The following is a 17,086-nucleotide window of genomic DNA, read 5'->3' as shown; positions in this document are numbered from 1 at the left end:
GTCACTCCACCGACCAGAACAAGCCCAATCAGCTGCAAAATCATGGCTCACAGTAGTTGGAGCTCAGGGTTGAAAGAAACCTAAGTGAGTTAATCAAGCAATGGCAGAGGCCCCGGCAGCAGCTCTGGTCCCCACGTGGGGCGGGAGGGACAGGACCTGGCGTGGCGGTTAGTGAAGACCGTCAGCAGCCTCGTGGCCAGCAGACATGAGGGTCTTGTCCTGGCTGAGTGCTCAAGCAGAAGGCCAAGGGCCGGAGAACGCCAGGTAGACGGCACGGGGCACATGCCCGTCCAAGTCCTAGGAACAGTCCAAATCTGCTTTGGATCCCAAGGGCCTCCCCTCACAGGCGCCCAGGCCTCCTGCCATGGCACGGGCAGCCCTCCCAACCCAGCTGCCAATGTGCATCCCTGGTCCCTGTCACGTCTGCTGCTCTGTGGGAACTGGGGAGGAATTGGGGGGGGGGGCAGGGAGGGCTGCAGGGCACACATTTGGGGGCTCTTTCACAAGAATACAAAAGCATAAGCACAAAATGAGACAAAAAGAAAACTGAAATAGAACGAGAAAACAAAGGATTATACACAGGCAAAACCAATAAATTTCACAAACTCCAGAAAAATAATACTTTAATTCCTGACGCATCTCGATACATTTTCCTGCGTTTGACGGTGAATTTTTAATCACTTCATGTGACAGTATTCGTAATCTCACTACCCAAAAAGGTAATTCGATGTATTTTTATTACTGACGGCTCAGAAGTTTGTCAGCTTAGCAACTTGTCACTGGCCAGGCTGTGGTCGCTGACACTGCTGTCAGGGCTGGAAAGCCCCCAAATGCACCCCAACCTGGCTCCTCTCCTGCCTCCCCCTATGCCCCCCAGTGCCCAGCTAGGCACTGGTCAGCACATCCCAAAGTCCTTCCTGGCCGAGGCGACAGGAAACAGGTGACGGTGCCTGCTGCACGCGGTCCCGCTGCCCTTCCCTGCAGCCCCGACTGCACAAAGTTCCACTGGCCAGGCCAGGGGCAGGAGGGGTGGGAGGTGGACAGCGGCGTTCCTTTGCAGTTTACAGAAAGCCGTGACCATGTGCATACAGGGACTTAGAGGGCCTGAGTCCTGCATTTACTGTGCAAACCCATCGGCAGCAACTGGCCACCCGCCTGTTCCTCCCTGGAGGACCATCAGCTAGCCCAGGAGGTCCAGGGGATCCAACATGAGAGTGGGTAGCTGAGAAAGAACCACAAGAGCCAAGGGGGGAAGGACGGGTGCTGGCAGGACAGGGTTGCATCTGGGGCTCAGCTGTGTCACTGGGGTATGAGCCTCAAAGCTGAAGCCTGACCCACAGGCCTGCCTGGCCCTCCCTGCCCACATCCTCTGAATATTTCATACTTTGAAGGGTGCCAAAATGGACACCCCAGCTACTCTGGAATTGAACAAGTATTTTTAAAACATAGAAATGCTATTAAAAGACACAAAAACTGCTTTAGGTTTATTGCTTCTAAGACACATACACTTTAAGGAGAAGGAAATACTGTCAAAATCTGAAGGGAGCAATCCATGAGTGCTGAGGCCACAGTCCACCCTGCAGAACACCTGCGCTTCTCACCCATCCCGACCCTGCTGCCCTCAGGCACAGACCTGGGGGAAGGGAGCATTGTCTGGGACCCCGTGTGGTCCCACTGAAATTCCTCACCCACGTCCAGAAAACAGATGCACTCAAGCAGCAACACGCTTCCATTCTGTTGAATAATCTTTTAATAAAGTGAGGTGCACATCACTGATATTAAAGAATGGCCATATGCACAAAAGAAAACAAACCTTTTTGGCTAACGGCTCGGGAAGGAAGAAAAAGCATGAGTAACAGGAAGCGTGGGGGTGGGGAAGAGTACAGTCTCCTACACATAAACTGGAGAAAAAGATGTGGAAGGTGTGGGCCATCTCGGGTCCTGCAAGGTCACGGGCGCAGCCAATACAAGCTCCTGTAAGTGGCACCACCCCACAAATCCCACTGCCAATTACCCTCAAGATTGAGGGGCCATGAATGAATGACCTGTGTCCAGATTTAATTCTAGACATAAATTTAGTCTTAAAACTGGGTCCCAACACCAGTTTCCCAGAGCTGGCGTGGGCACGTTCCACCCGCACAGCACGCGGACAAGCACGCCTGGCACACGGCAGGCAGCCAGGCTCCTGCGGGGCACTCTACAACGAGTGCTGCCTGGGCCCCCGAGTCAGCTTCTCAGGGAGCTGTGACACCTGGGTGTCCCAACATCAACTGGGGCCTGTGACCTCCACACAATGACATTTACATATAAATAGGCATAAATTAAACCTCCAAATCCTACACTTAGTTCCCAGGACAGCCTGGCACAGCAGGTTGGTCAGGACACTCAGAAGAGCAGGCTCACCGTCCACCGTGCTGGCGCTGGCTGGAGCAGTGGATGACATGGCCCACGTCAATTTGAAGAGAAAAGTTGTGACCCGTGAACACTGCTGACTCGGGTACAGCAAAGCTCATGAAAAAGAGCTCTCCTTATTGAAACCTTAAAACTGAAACCAACTGCAAGTGTTCAGGTTATGACGTTTCTAATTAGCAGCAGAGGATGTTTATAGAAAAAATATACTTTTAAGAAAATAGCTGAAAAAAATCTAGAGGTAAAAGTATAAAAAGTTTAAAAAATATATCTTAAGCCAAATATTGCCCAAAACATGTAAAACTTAATTTAAAAAATTCACCTATCTAAAGTTAAACGAAGCTGGATGCAGCTGGCGGCTCACGTCCTTCACGGAGCTGTGGCGGGCGGGACTCAGAAGACAAGGGCCAGGGCTGGCTGGCAGGTCAGGCTGGGCCAGGCAGGGCCGGGCAACCCGCCTGCAGGAAACCGCCCCGCCCCCGAAAGAGAGAGGAGGGGAGAGGGCGGCGGGCAGACTGGATGCTGCCCCAGCCCAGCTGGTAATCACAGACAAAGCAGAGGCTGAAGGGTCACGCGGCGGGTGACACGTCCCACTGTCCCGCTGGGCAGCCGGCTCAGGTCTCTACCAAGATCTCCACCACGTGGTCCAGCTCACCCAGGTCCGACTTGCAGCCAGAGCCGGGGGGCGGGGCAGCCGCAGAGGACAAGGCCTGGAGCCCGTCGCCGTGGCCCGCTTTGCTGCCCACCATGCCGGTCAGCACAGCGTCCAGGTCGTAGTAGGGACTGTCCATGTCCCCAAACAGCCCTTCAACAGAGCTGGGGGTTTTACTCTCCAGTGTTTCAAATATCTGATCCAGAGACTTCTGCAAGCTCCCCCTGTCCTCCCCAGGGCCGTCCACGTCCCAAACACAGCCCTGTGTGCTCCTTGGGGCCACTGCACTCGGCGCCCCACACAAATGGGACACCAGGTCTGGTGCGTGGCCGTCGGCCGAGCCAGGGGCAGGGAGCTCCCCGTCCTGCTCCCAGGCTGCGCGACACAGGATCTCCGTGGACACCAGGCGGTCCCGCGGCGCCTGTCCTGCAGTCTGGGGCGCCATCACCTGCCAAGTCCCATCTTGGGTCATCTCTTCTTGAATCTGCCGCACTGTGTTAGCTATGAGGACCGAGCGGCAGAGGTTGGGCTCGACCAGCATGTGGCACAGCTGCAGCTTGACCAGAGACATGTCCAGGAGCGACTGCCGCTGTAGGCTGGCCAAGGCGCCCTCCGCGTCCTCGTCACCGTCAGCGCACTTCCTCTTTAGCCCTCGGGCAAACATCGTCCTAGGGAAACCCAGGAAGACGCCATTTAGCACATCTCAGAGCCCTTGGGAGACCCTGCCCAGATCCAGTCTCCATCCGTCACAGAGGTGACCTTGGCACACACAGGACCCTGGGTGAGGTGGACATGGCAGTCTAATTCACGCACAGCCGCTTCTGGACAGCAGCACTACTATCCCCATCAGAAAAGACAAATGACTAAAAACAGGAGGCGTGCCTTTTTAAAGAGCACCTAGTGTCGCTGCCCAGGAGAGGACAGCAGCATGAGACGGGCTCTGAGTACTATTCCCGAGCAGGAGCAGGAGCAGGAGCAGGAGCAGGAGCAGGAGCAGGAGCAGCAGGAGCAGGAGCAGGAGCAGGAGCAGGAGCAGGAGCAGGAGCAGGAGCAGGAGCAGGAGCAGGAGGAGCAGGAGCAGGAGCAGGAGCAGGAGCAGGAGCAGAGCTCCGGCCGGCCTGCCACGGAGGGTGCCGCCCAGAGGGGGCTGTCCCAGTGCTTTCAGACAGAAGCCCCTCCCTAGTGCTGACAGCCCTGAGGAGCCGCACCAAAGCGCACAGATGTCAGGTGCAGGCACGTGTCACCTGCGCCCAACGCCCAGGACAGCGTTCACGACGGCCAAGGTGAGCGGGGCACAAGCGCACACAGCCAGAGCCGCGGGCCACCTCACCACGCCATACCAACTCCTTCCAGCCTCGAAGGACGCATGGAACGGCGCAGGCTGGGGTCCTCCCCGCAGGCTCGGGGCAGCTCACTACTCTCAGAATCAGAAGACTGGGGACGCCGTTCTCCTGAACTGGCCGGAAGCTGAGCCATCTGGGGACTAGAGGAGAGGGAAGAGGGCCGCCTCACCCACACCACCTCGCTGTGCCTCCTGAGGGCCCTCCTTTCTACAAGCTGAGCATTAAGTTTCTCTCTTCTCAAGTTTGTAAAGTAGCTAAACATTTTTATTGCAGATATTTGTGTTATTCAGAGGGTTAGTCTTTTTACTATGCACATTTTTTGTTTCCTCTTTTAAAATTACCAACCCTATGGATCCCATGAGAGCTGGCCATGTGCCCAGGGGCTCCCCAAGAATGGGGTGGAAGCGGGTGGCCGCCAATATGGGAGGGTGCTGTCGTAAAGGCCTGGCTGCTGCCCTCCCCACCCTGCCCAGGAGCCTCTCAAGGCTCACCCGTGCCAGCCTCACCCTTAAATAGAAAGGTCCCCTTCCTCCGAATTTCCTCTCAGCCTCCTACTGTTTCCCCGAAATTAAGACCTAGCGGGACAATCAGCTCTAATGCGTCTTTTGGAGCAAAAATTAATACAAGACCTGGTCTTATTTTACTGTAATATAAAACTGGGTCTTTATAATATAGTAAATATAATATAATACCGGGTCCTATATTAATGTTTACTCCAAAAGCCACATTAGAGTTGACTGTCCGGCTAGGCCTTATTTTCAGGGAAACATGGTTGATCTCACTTCCCGTGTACTTAACATTGGAAAAGGTTAAGTGACTCTTGGGCATTTAACCTTGAGATGTGAAAACCAATGGTCATGCAAAAATGTACGAGAATGTTCAGAGCAGCTGCACTCATGGCCCCAAAGGAGAAAGAGCCCTCCCGGGCTTGGCAAAGCTGCTGCACCCCGGGCAGGGGTGGCCAGTGGTACCTCAAACCTGCATGGACCTCAAGGGAATTAAGTCTCATCACTGTGACAGTCTGAACAGGACCTGGAGATGGGTCAGTGTGGCCAGCAAGTCACTCTGCAAGGGACTGTGGTGGTGGGTCCTTGGTTACGCGTGTTAAGTGCCCAGAAATGCACACATGCACGCACACGCCATGTGAAGCAGCTCTGTGGCCACCAGGGGACGGGTGACCTCCGAGACATTCCTTTTCTACGTCCTGTAGATCTATAGTTATTTCAAAATAAAAAGATTACACAAGTGACCACAGCTAATTTCCCTCCACAGGCTGATTTTCCCAGAACAGCAAACAGGTCTTCCTCACCAGCACAGGACAGCCCAACCCACTGCCATCCTCTGCCAGCACCATGCACACTCCTGCCTGCACACTATTTCAAGTGGATGAATGAAACTGCACCGAAACACATAAAAATATTCCAACTACTTCTGGTAATAAAGGACTCAAGCTTTTTGTTTGGGCTGCAAATTCAACTTTTACACCCTCCCCCATCATTCGTTTAAAAGCCACTGGCTTAAAATTACTAAGTATATCAAGAATAAATATAAGGTTATGTCAAACTATTCGATAGGTGCAAAACTAACTGCGGTTTAAAAGGTTAAAAATAATTGCAAAAACCGCAATTACTGTTACTAATATAAAAAGGACCCATATTGAGGGCAAAGATCAAGTTTCAAGGGTTCCTCTGCAGCAGTCACTTCACTTCTGGCTTGTAGTAGTATTTTCAACCCCATCTAAAATTCCAACTCTGCTTGAGGACGGATTTAATTTAGGGTCCAAACTAAACTCACTGGAATGACGTAATTAGGCCCTCGTTCGTCGACAGAAGCGAGGGTCTCGGGAAGGTCAGGAGGCCACAGGGGCTGGTGGGGTGGCCAGAGGCCCAGCCTACATTCGAACAGCAAAGCAGCTACACACGGACACCCAGCACCCATTCAGGGTCCTTGCAAAGACCTCTGGCCTGAGGGACAGCCCTGGAAGCCAACAACCTCCCTGCAAGTCAGGCTTGATCAGTAATTGACGGCTTCCCTGTCTGCACTTCCAGCTTAGGATGGGCAGAGAAGGCCAAATGTGTCCCCAGGCAATCCCACAGGCCCCCAGTTCCACCAGGGACGAAGCTCCCGTTCCCACTCTCTTGCCTAGTGGTGGTGGCCTCCGCCCGCGTTCCCACAGCTCACTGGCTAACGGGGAAGTGTCAGAAAGTACAAGACAACTGGGGCCCTAACGGGAGGATAAGCAGCAAGCTCCCTCCAGCCTTTTCTCTGAGCATTTCTGGTCTGCAGAGCTGAGAGCTGTCATCATCACATTTTCTGTGTCACATAAAAGTTCACCAACACTTGCCACAGCTGTGCATTTATCCCAGCGTAAACAGTGTGCCTCAGTGACCCTCATCCATGGCACAGACACCGCTCACCAGCTCCCTGCTAGTGACATGGGTTCTGACGGGGCTGCGTGGACAGCCCAGCTCGGGATCCCTCAGGGCACCTACTAGGACACTGGGAGGGGCTGTTCCCCCTGCCCTGCAGCAGGTTCTGTGCTGTCACATGTGCTGCTGAGCTCCCTGCAGCTCCTCACCATGGCCCACCAGCCTGTCCCCACCCAGATGGAATGGTGAGTTGTGGTTATTTAACAGTGGAACACAGCCCGGCAACAGCGTGATGAATCATAAAACATGTTGAATAAAAAAGGAAAAAACCATTGAATTCTACCGTTTCCCTGAAAGATAAGACCTAGCCGGGCAATCAGCTTTAATGCATCTTTTGGAGCAAAAATTATTATAAGACCCGGTACTATATATTATATTAAATTAAATTAAATTATATTATATACTGTACTATATTATAGGACCCGGTCTTATAGTAAAATAAGACCGGGTCTTATATAAATTTTGCTCCAAAAGACGCATTAGAGCTGATTGTCCGGCTAAGTCTTATTTTCAGGAAAACACGGTACTTCTGTGAGCTTCTGGAACAGGCACAGCTGACCCAAGTGTAAGACAGCACGCTGTCCAGAGAACTGGCCAGGACAGTGGTATGAGCGGCGTGGCTCTGAGTGCACGCACTGTCACAACCGAGGGGCCTGCACATGGCATGTCTTGTTCACTGTCCCAACTTACACCGTGCTGATGCACAAAAGGGACAAATAAGTTGATTGTGGAGGCAACCATCCACTGAAAACAACCACTTCAGGTACTGCCCACTGCACACGCAGCAGGGCAGTGTGAATCAGTCATTGTGAATCACTGCTCTTATGTCCCATCGGGACTGCCGGTGCTGTTCCACTTAACAAGAAAGCAGGCAGGCTGAGCCTACAGAAGGGGGGAGCTCAAGGGCAGGCCATGCGCGTGGGTGAAGGGGTCAGGCTGAGCCCAGAAGGGCCTCAGACGCGTGTGTTTGCGGCAGTCAGCGTGGCTCTGAAGTGACCCTGAGAAGTGGGGGGGCAAAGATGAGGACACAGAACCCTAGGTGGGCAACACAGCGCTCGGCGAAGCCCAAGTGACTGTGGCCTGAGGGCACGGGGACCCAGCGAGCTGCTCTGAGGCTGTCCTAACTGCACCGCCTGACGCGCATTAATTCTGAACAAAACTGTTTGGTGTTACCTACCTCCACTGTCGCCACAATCGGCCGGAAGGTGCTGCTGCGTCCCTAGTGAAATGCCCCAATCCCACCAAGTGCTCAGGGTTGCAGGTATTCCACTCGAAACCCTCCAGAGTCAACACGCAGGACTGCCCCTCAGCCTCCTCCAGACCAAGGGCTGACCAGAGAAAACAGAGGGACCGAGCAGTTCCACATGGTACGTGGAGCGAGGAGGATGCTATGCCTGCCCACCCAGAGACTCCCAGGCAGAGAGAACCCAGGCGGCCAGGTGGCCTCACACCATATGGCCGGTGGGAAACGCAGATCCCCAGATTCCAGGCAGTAGGGCTGGGACAGGCTCGAGCCGTGCCCATGACCCTCAGCCACTGCCAGGGACTCCTGTGAGCTGCGGCAAATCAACACCACCATCAGATCTGCTGTGAAACGCAACATTCAAGGGAGACAAGACGGAGCCGCTGGCGAGGTCCCCAGAACGGTGCCCAGGTGAGACGTGGTGCCCTGTGCCCTGCTGCTGTCTGACATTTCTCCTAAGATTTTTCAGGAATTTCAGGCACATTTGTTACCTGGAATGAAATACAAACTTTCTTTGCCTGTGAATGTTCCACTAGCAAGTGAGGGAAACTTGCCTGCCCTCTTTCCAAGATAAACCTGCAAAGGTCACAACAGACTTTTTATTCTGAGTTTCAACTTTAATTATAAAACATGGCAAACCTAAAAATAGAGCAGTTGCATGTAGGACATTTATAAAACATTAAACTTCCTTTTTTTCTTGGCTCCTTTGAAAAGAACCGTGAACTCGGGCCTGCAGCACACATGCTACCAGCAGAGGAAACGCAGCGGGAAACACTGCTTGGACCAGAGCGTCTCCCAGCAAACTTACCTGGGGGACTCTTCCCGGTAATCCAATAAGTCTCGAAAACGTAGAGCCGCGCTTGTTTTTGACCTGTGGAAGCGAGCTCCTGGTACTTTTCCTAGTCACAGCAGCTGCCTCCCATGGGACACGTGCTGGGCGGGCGGGCAAAGGAGCCCACTGCACACAGTTCACTTGCCCGGCTCTGGGAGTCCTCCTGTACCCACCCCCACCCCGAGTCTACACTGGCCTGGGCAGCGTAGGCCGGGCTGCACAGGAGGCAGGCAGAGCACCAGCTTTTAGACCACCTGGAGGCCAGAGGCCGGCACCTAGGCAGGCTACCCCTGACCAGCTGAGAGGAGGCTCCACTGCAGGAGGGCAGAGGGAAGCCACTGAGAAAGGTCCTTAACATTCCCTTTCAAAGCAATTAAAACAGGAAACAAAGGAAAGGAACGTTCACAGGCAGGCGGCCCTGTGAAAGGTGCCCCAGACCGGGCCGTTTTGGAAGGCATTAGGTTACCAGCAAAACCGAGCTCTGCTAAAAGGACCGCCGACGAAATCGCAGCATTGACTGCTAACATCCTGTCCCACACCCCATTCTGCAGGAGTGCAGACTGGGAAGGAAGCCTAGCCACGGCCACGACGGGTCACGACCACGGGGAGGAGGAGGGGCAGCCACGGGCACGCTGCTCAGAGCGGTAAATTCAAGTGGGCCCACGAGAGGCTCCGCCACGGCCCCACAGCTACTCAGCAGGGTCTTTGTGGGGCCTTAGGAGGAGCCTGCACCGACCTTTACCAAGTCACAGGGAAGACAGTGTGGGGGTTTCCCGACGGAGGCCGTCACTTCACGAGCCGCCCAATAAAGCCACATCCAGTGTTCGTCCTAGTCAAGAGCCCCAGCGCGATAAAAGGCACAGGAGCCCCTTTCCGGGCAGTGGCGCGGGGCGGCGAAACTTCAGGCTGTTGGCAGCACGAGGAGACTCCCCGGCGGCTTACGCCTCGGCGGGCAGGCGGGGGCCACCGGTCGACCGGCTTGCGCCCCCGCCTCCGAGCGCCCGCCGCACACCCTCGGGTCCCCCCAGCCCCCGAGCCGCACCCTCGCCCCCGCGGCCGGGCCCCTCCCCGGGCCCCTTAGCCCCCAAGCCGCCCCCTGTCCCCCGGCCGCCGCCCTCCCCCAGCACCACTGCGTCGCCCGCCGAGGGCCGCCCGCACGTGCCAGCGCGCCCTCCGGATCCCGCCAGGCGGAGGAACCGGGCGCCGGGCTCGGACGCTCACCTGGCCTCCCGTCGTCTGCGCCGCCGCCCGCCGCCGAGGGAGGGGCGGGGCCGGGGCGGGGCTGCTCAGCGCCCACAAAGAGTCGCTAAGGCGCCGCCCGCCCCGCCCGCTGATTGGCTGAGCACGGGGACGGGGCCACCGATTCAAACCGGGGGCGGAGCCTGGCTCTGGAGTTCCCGCGCGGCCGCGTTGGCCGTTGGGCTCGAGCCCTCAGCGCCCCGCCCCCACCGACTCCCAGGTCTCCACGCGCGACTCTAGTGCGCCTGCGCTCTGCCACCCGGGGGCAGGGCGGGGCGGGAGGTGTGGGTGGGAGAGGACCGGAAGGGGGATGGGAGGAGCATGAGGATCAGGGAGGGGCTTTAGGGAGTTAGGGGCGGGGCTTTGGGGAGGGGTGGGGAGAAGGGCCGTGGAGAGAGCAAAGGAAGAGGGCAGGGCAGCAGCTCCCTGGACAACACGGGTCACGACAGGGTCTTCCCAGGTCTACATGTAAGAAATTAAACGGTCGACTGGCCAAAAAATAACTCTCAAAACCATAAATGCAGAAAACGGGAGTTTGTTTTTTACATTATTTCTTAGTGGAAAAGGTCTGAAGTAGGTTACAAAATCCAGAATCCGTTATTCCAAGTAACGTTTCTTAAACGCAGGCGGGGCTGCAGTGCTAACCCGGTAAAAGCCGCCTGCGCCTGTGTCCTGCGCTGGGCCCCGGCCACACTGGGAAGTGCTGCCCGAAGCCGCGGTGCGGGCCCCGTGCGCGCAGGCTCAGGCGGCTTCTGAGAACGCGCCCAAAAGGAGGGAGGGGAAGAATTCCAGGCAGAGGGACCGGCTGGACCAGTCGGGAGGCGAGGCGGGAGGGGGCCTGGCTGCAGTGGAAGGGAGCCTGTCACTCGGAATATTTAACGAGGGTGGGCTTTCCTCGCAGTAAGATGGAGACCATTGCTCAGAAGAGGGGCGGGTCCTGAATTGGGCTTGAAAAGAATCACTGTTGAAATTGATTGGGGGAGGCGGAAGTAGAACGTCCAGTTAGGTCACCGCAGTTCTGGGGTGAAAGTCAGTGGCTGTGATAAATGTGATGACCTAAATATTTAAAAGGTATGCGTGTCAAACAGGGGAAAGACTAGGGGAAAATTTTGTTCCCAACCATATGCCACACAAAAGACTGAATTTCTTAATACCTGGATATTCTGCAAATAGAAAGATCAACAAACCAGCAGAAAGTGTGCAAAGGATGTTGACACACGGTTCAGCGCAAAGGAAGAAAATGCTGGTCAGCTGGCCGGAAGGCACTCAGCCTCAGAGCAAGAGCCACGCAAGTGAAGCTACGTGGATTTCCGCTGTCAGACTGGCAAAGATAAAAAATGCCCTCTGGAGTAAGGTGATAACCTTCCAGAGCCTTCATTCTTTCTCACTCAAAATTTCCAGCATGAAATTTAAAAAGATTAACAGGACACAAGAACAAAACATGGCAAAAAAGGAGAAAAAACCCCAGATAATAGACTCGGATGGCCGCAATATTGGAGTTACCGTTGTTTATTTGTTTTAAGGAACTGTTGTATTCAAGACAATTAACGACAAGGAGAATAAAGAATGGGAGAAATAACATTAACCTTATACAGAGCCTTCCAGGTAGTGAAGAAGGAATTCTCCCCAGCTTATCAGGAGCTGGCTTAACCTCGGTGCTAACACTTGAGAAGATAACAAGAAAGAAAAACTACAGGCTAGTCTCTCTTGCGACCATACTTCAAAATTCCAAACAAAATCATAGCAAATCAAACCCAGCAATAAATAAAAAAAGAACACATCACTATCAATTAGGTTTATTCCAGGAATGGAAAGCATTCCAGAAATGCTTTAACATTCAACAAACCAATGTAATGCATCACATTAATAAAATGAAGGAGAATAAAAAAATAAACATCTCATGGAGAAGAATTATCTGATAAAATTCAACACAAATTCATGATAAAATACTTAGGAACCTGAAAGTAAGGTGCCAGGTTAGCAGCAGTCCACAAGACCACCCCTGGTCCTGATATTCACTGCACGCTTGGCGGGTCACCAAGACCACTCTCGACTTTAGTAATTCACTAGGACTCAAAAAACTTGCTGAAAACTGTTACACTCACAGTTATGATTATTAGCGTGAAAGTATACAGATTAAAGTCAGCCAGAAGAGGTGCATGGGACAGGGTCCAGGAGGGTCCACGCATGGAGCTGGCACACCCGAAAGCCCCAGGCCCCTAGCTAACAGACACCACTAGCAGTCAGGTCGTCCCAAGAGTTTGGAGATCACCTCTCTGGATGCCAGGGCAAGGACCAGACCTGGCCTTGGGCATGGATCACTTCTTCACTGCACAACAAGGGACCTCCCTGTAGCTGAATAAAGTGTATTTACAAAAAACCGGTAGGAAATAGTGTAGTAGTGTAAAAAGGGGTCACAGGCTAAACCTGACAAGCTCAGGAGGGCCACATGACAGTGACAAGCTCAGTAGTGAGAGTGACCACACAGGATGGTCTAAACATAAAAATTCCTAACTAAAGGCGGGTCGTGGTGGATAGTCACGTCAGAGGCCTGTAGCTTCCTTGATAAAGGTCACTCTTTACCTGAAGTGAGCCTGTCTTTTTTTTTTGCATCTAAGATAACATACCTTTGAAATGTCAGAGTAATCTCCTTCCCCAGATCCCTCAGGGCACAACCTCCCCCCAGAGCCCAGACCACAGACACCCTCACTGTTACTTTGTTGTTCCCATACCATCTCCATGTGCTTAAGTGTTAATTGTTGTCCGTCCTGTACCCACCCATGTAAAGGAGTGTGTGTCTCTCCGTTTCAGTTTTTATCCAAGAGATCTCCCCCAGAGATCTCCCCGCTTTGCTTTCTCCCACCCCCTTAACCTACCACCCATGGAGTCCATATAACCCCCTTAGTCTCCTCCTTTGACTCTAATGTATAAAATAAGCTGCAAAACTGCCGTTCTCTGGAGCATTTTCTCAATCCCTTGAGATCCTGCTCCCCAGAAATCATCAGTCTGGCTCAGAAAAACTCATAAAAGTTATCCACAGTTTGAGGCGTTTCTTGCGTCAACAAATGCCTCGCGAAACAGTGCAGATGTGGCAGTTCCGTCCTGTGGTCGGGAAGGTGTCTGCTCCCCCCACTCCTGCCCAACCTCATGCTGCAGCGCCTAGAAGCCGGAAAAAGAAGTAACAGGTATAAGATTTGAAAATAACTAAAATCGTTATTCCCTGAAGAGAAGGTTTCAAATGTAGAAATCCAAAGAATCTTTTCGCAGCCGGCTTGGCGCCGTAACAAAATACCATGGAGGGTGACTTAGCCACAGAAATGTACTTCTCATCATTCTGGAGGCCGGGAGTCCAAGATAAGTTTCCTACAAGGTTGGGCATCTGGTGACAGCTCTCCTCTTGGCTTGTAGACAGCAGTTTAGAGAGAGACAGATAGATACCTCTTTCTCTTCTTATAAGGCCACCAATCCTACCAGATCAGCACCCCACCCTTATGACCTCATTTAACCCCAGTCACCTCCTAAAAGCCCTGTTCTCGAAGACAGTCACATGTGAATTTGAGTGGGACACAGTTCAGTCCATAGCAAATCTCCAGATAATAAATATCAAATTAATAAAGAATTAAGCACAACCATCAGATAAACAGTCAATACAGGAAAATCAGTTACATTTCTATATACAAATAACAAACTATTTTTATATTAAAAAAATAGTTTTTAATGATACCATTTGCAAAGCATCAAAAACGTCAGCGCCCAGGGATAAATCTAACAACGAAACACAAGGCCTGAATGTGGAAAAGTGCAAATCACGGCTAAGGGAAATTAACAACTTTGTAAATGGTAGAGTACCCCAGGGCCACAGATCTTGTCAAGGTATCAGCTCTCACCAAACTTACCTTTAGATTCACTGCAATCCATTGAGATCCCAGCTTTCTTTCTTTCTAAAATTGATATGGAAATACATAAAGCCAAGACAGTCTGGAGGGACGTCAGCAAAGCTGTGAGTTGGGACAAGTTTTGGAGAACCACGTGGCAAGGCCACACAGCCTATGACTCTGTCATTGTGCTCCTTGGGGATGTGTGTACACACGATCATAGAAAGGCTTGCACAAGAAGATTCCTAGAAGGGCTATCCGTTGTAGCCCCAAACTGGAAACAACCCCAATGCCCTCAACAGGACAATGGACTGTCTCTGCAGGGCTTTGGGGCCACAGTCGGACAGGAGGGGCCTGATGTGTCTATTTTTTTAAAACAGCTTCACTGAGATGTAATCGCATGCCACACAGCCATTGTTTTCAGTGCACTTCCACACGTACAGCCACCACCAGCCATTCAGCACCTTCCATCACCTCAGAAGGAGCCATGTACCCTTTGCTGTCCCATTGTCCCTCCTCAGCCCTGGCAACTGCTAACCCACTTTCCATCGCTATGGACTCCCCTGTTCTGGACACCTCAGGTACATGGCACCGTGGCTGTGTGGCCCTGGCAACTGGGCTCTCTCACGCAGCATGGCATTTTGGGGGCTACCCCACGTTGTGGGGTGCTGGTGCTGAGTCGTCTTCCCTTGTGAGATGTACCACATCTTGTTATGCACGTGTGGCTGGGCATGGAGGACCGGCACACATGCACAGGTGGGGGTGGGAGAGGCACATGTGGGCAGGTGGGGGGTTGCTTTCCCCTTTGGGATGCTGTGGACAGTGCTGTGTGAACATGGGGTGCACTGCGCTTCCCCTTCTCTTGGGGAGAACGTAGGAGTGGCACTGCCCGGTCATGGGGTAACTCCACATTTGATCTGGGGAGCCACCAGACTGTTTCAATCGTAGCTGCCGTTCCCACCATTACCATGGGGTCCAAATTCATGGCTCTGGCCATCCCAGTTGGTGTGGAGGCCATGAGTCCTGAGGGAGGCACCGGGGCACCTGTGTGATGGGCAGCAGGTGGCAGGTGAGCACTGGATATCTCCTAGGAGGGTGTCCCCACTGCACACTTGGCCACTGCCACACTGCCCTGCAGGGCTTCTGTGCCCCTCTGGGATCTGGGCCACAGGCCTGTCCATGAGTGGCTGCCCCTGACCCACTGGTCCCTCCCACCCAGGAGTGGTCTCCAGGCTCCCCTCCCCACCTGACCCCAGCCCTGATGCCCACCCCGCCCTAAGGTTCTCCCGGTTAACACTGAGGCCAGGTGCCAGCTAAGGTCACGGTCACTGACAGAGTGGCTGTCTGTGTCAGTGGGCCTCCTTCTCAGACGCGGCGTGGAGCCCGGAGTACTCGCGAGGTCGGTCGCCTCTGGGTGGGCCGGCTCCGCACGCCCGATTTTTCACGCGGCCCACACCTCGAACACAGTCACTCCGGCGGGCCTGCTGCCCCCTGGGGGCCGCGGCCGAGTCTCAAGGGCTCGTTCGGCCGCGGGGCGCCCTCTAGGGGCCACCACTGGGACACACGGCCTTTGTGTGAATGAACTTGGAAAGACGACCCGGGAAGGTAAAAGGAAGTTCTGACTTACTACTGAGCGACCACTGTGTGTCTGGCATGGCTTAATTAAGCAGGACAGGCGTGACATCAATTAATGCCCCAACAGCCCTGCGAGCAGGGATGGTGGCCATTCCCAAATTACAGGTGAAGAAACTGAGGCACAGAGGGGTGAGATAGCTTGTCCAAAAGAAGTTGTCTTCAGAAGTCCTGGGGGTTTTCAGATGGCGTTAGAGTAATGCCAGGCAGCCTGGGCCACTGCCCCACAAGGACTAAGTTCTCTGATAGGTATCAGCACCCCAGAGCCATCCACCAGCACACTTGTCATTCCAGAGGGCCTGGCATAGGCGGCAACCCCATAACCCTCCCCTGGTGTGTCCCTCCCATAGGGTCGGGAGGCTTTGGGCCAGGTATGCCCTCTTGGGCCATGCCACCTCTTTGAGACCAACTCAGATGGTGGGACCCCAGAGTCCCCAGCCAAATGGTTCTGAGCCCACCTCCCCGGGCTGCACAGCCTCCCCCAGGCGCTGGCAGTACCACGTGGAATGGAGGTGAGCCGAGCAGGCCCTGATCTTGCACCTGATGTGCAGGTGTGTTTGTCAGGGTAGGAAGCTGGAACTTGTCTGGTTGAAGGTCCATTAGGTTGGTTGGTAACTTGTTAAATATTGGACATATGTGAGTACTGAAAAGTCAGGGAGCCTGGCTGGCACAGGCCTTACCCATGCACAGCCATCTGTCCCCACATCATGACTCGGGGAGCAATGAGGGGCCTAGTCAGGGGCAGACCCTGTCCGGGGAGCTGGGAGTATAGCAATCAACAAATAGCAGGTGTCCAGTCCCTTGGGAGCCCCAGGCTGGGGACACACCTTTGGGAAGAGCTCAGAGTTTAGGGTGGCTTGGGGAGGTGGGGCCCCTGCGGGACTCTCAGGTCTCCCCTCCTGAGCTCTCACTTCCTTGCACAGACCTCAGGGCTTCAGGGGCAGACCTCACAGTCTGCCTCCCTCATCCTTTCAGTCACCTTGGGTAGCATGTTGTGGAGGGGACAGATGAGAGGGAGGGAACGAATGAACCAGTGAATGGATGGATGGGTGGGTGGGTGAGTGAGTGACTGAAGGTCTCACACTTGGGCTGTCTACCGCTCTCAGCACTGCTGGTCCCTCCTGCAAAGTTTCCATTAGCATATGTGTGAGATGAAAAGGTGAAAGGGTTGTGGTCAGCAACTGCAGATCCAGTCACAATGAGGTCATCACTAACCGTCAGGGAGGGGTGCGTGGTGAGCACATAATGCAATATACAGATGATGCATTATAGATGTTATTAACCAATGGCACCGAATAAATGTAAATAAATAAAAAAAGAACAGACATGGGGGTGGCCAGTTTGCTCAGTGGTTAGAGCACAGTGCTCATAACACCAACGTCACTGGTTCGAATCCCACATAGGCCAGAGAGCTATGCCCTCCACAACTAGA

At 53.6% G+C, this 17,086-nt stretch overlaps 1 protein-coding gene across 6 annotated transcripts; it reads right to left on the bottom strand.

The window, feature by feature from the left end:
• Positions 1–1,732: 1,732 nt before the first annotated feature.
• On the bottom strand, positions 1,733–10,284 carry CDCA4 (cell division cycle associated 4). 6 transcript variants are annotated; one of them, XM_074326788.1, is made up of 3 exons: positions 10,130–10,146; positions 4,402–4,544; positions 1,733–3,729 (listed from the first exon to the last, which is right to left on the bottom strand). In XM_074326788.1, the coding sequence occupies exon 3, from the start codon at positions 3,723–3,725 to the stop codon at positions 3,024–3,026; it is 702 nt and encodes a 233-aa protein (XP_074182889.1). In that variant the 5' UTR covers positions 3,726–3,729; positions 4,402–4,544; positions 10,130–10,146; the 3' UTR covers positions 1,733–3,023. The 6 variants fall into 6 exon arrangements, with proteins under 6 accessions (XP_074182889.1, XP_074182890.1, XP_074182887.1 ...); XM_074326789.1 differs by lacking the exons at positions 4,402–4,544; positions 10,130–10,146 and adding exons at positions 8,885–8,947; positions 9,645–9,949; XM_074326786.1 differs by lacking the exon at positions 10,130–10,146 and adding an exon at positions 5,437–5,616.
• Between the last annotated feature and the right edge of the window lie 6,802 nt (positions 10,285–17,086).

Source organism: Rhinolophus sinicus, linkage group LG03 (genome assembly GCF_036562045.2).
Source record: "Rhinolophus sinicus isolate RSC01 linkage group LG03, ASM3656204v1, whole genome shotgun sequence".
Classification (NCBI taxonomy): domain Eukaryota; kingdom Metazoa; phylum Chordata; class Mammalia; order Chiroptera; family Rhinolophidae; genus Rhinolophus; species Rhinolophus sinicus.
The sequence above is the reverse complement of the archived record's forward strand: the minus strand, read 5'-3'. Positions and strand labels throughout refer to the sequence as shown.

Coding starts and splice junctions, on each gene's coding strand:
- CDCA4 (XM_074326784.1), bottom strand. CDS start 8,357: ATGGGCACGGCTCGAGCCTGTCCCAGCCCTACTGCCTGGAATCTGGGG. Junction 3,730..8,010: donor CGATTGTGGCGACAGTGGAG/GTAGGTAACACC, acceptor GGGTTTCCCTAG/GACGATGTTTGCCCGAGGGC.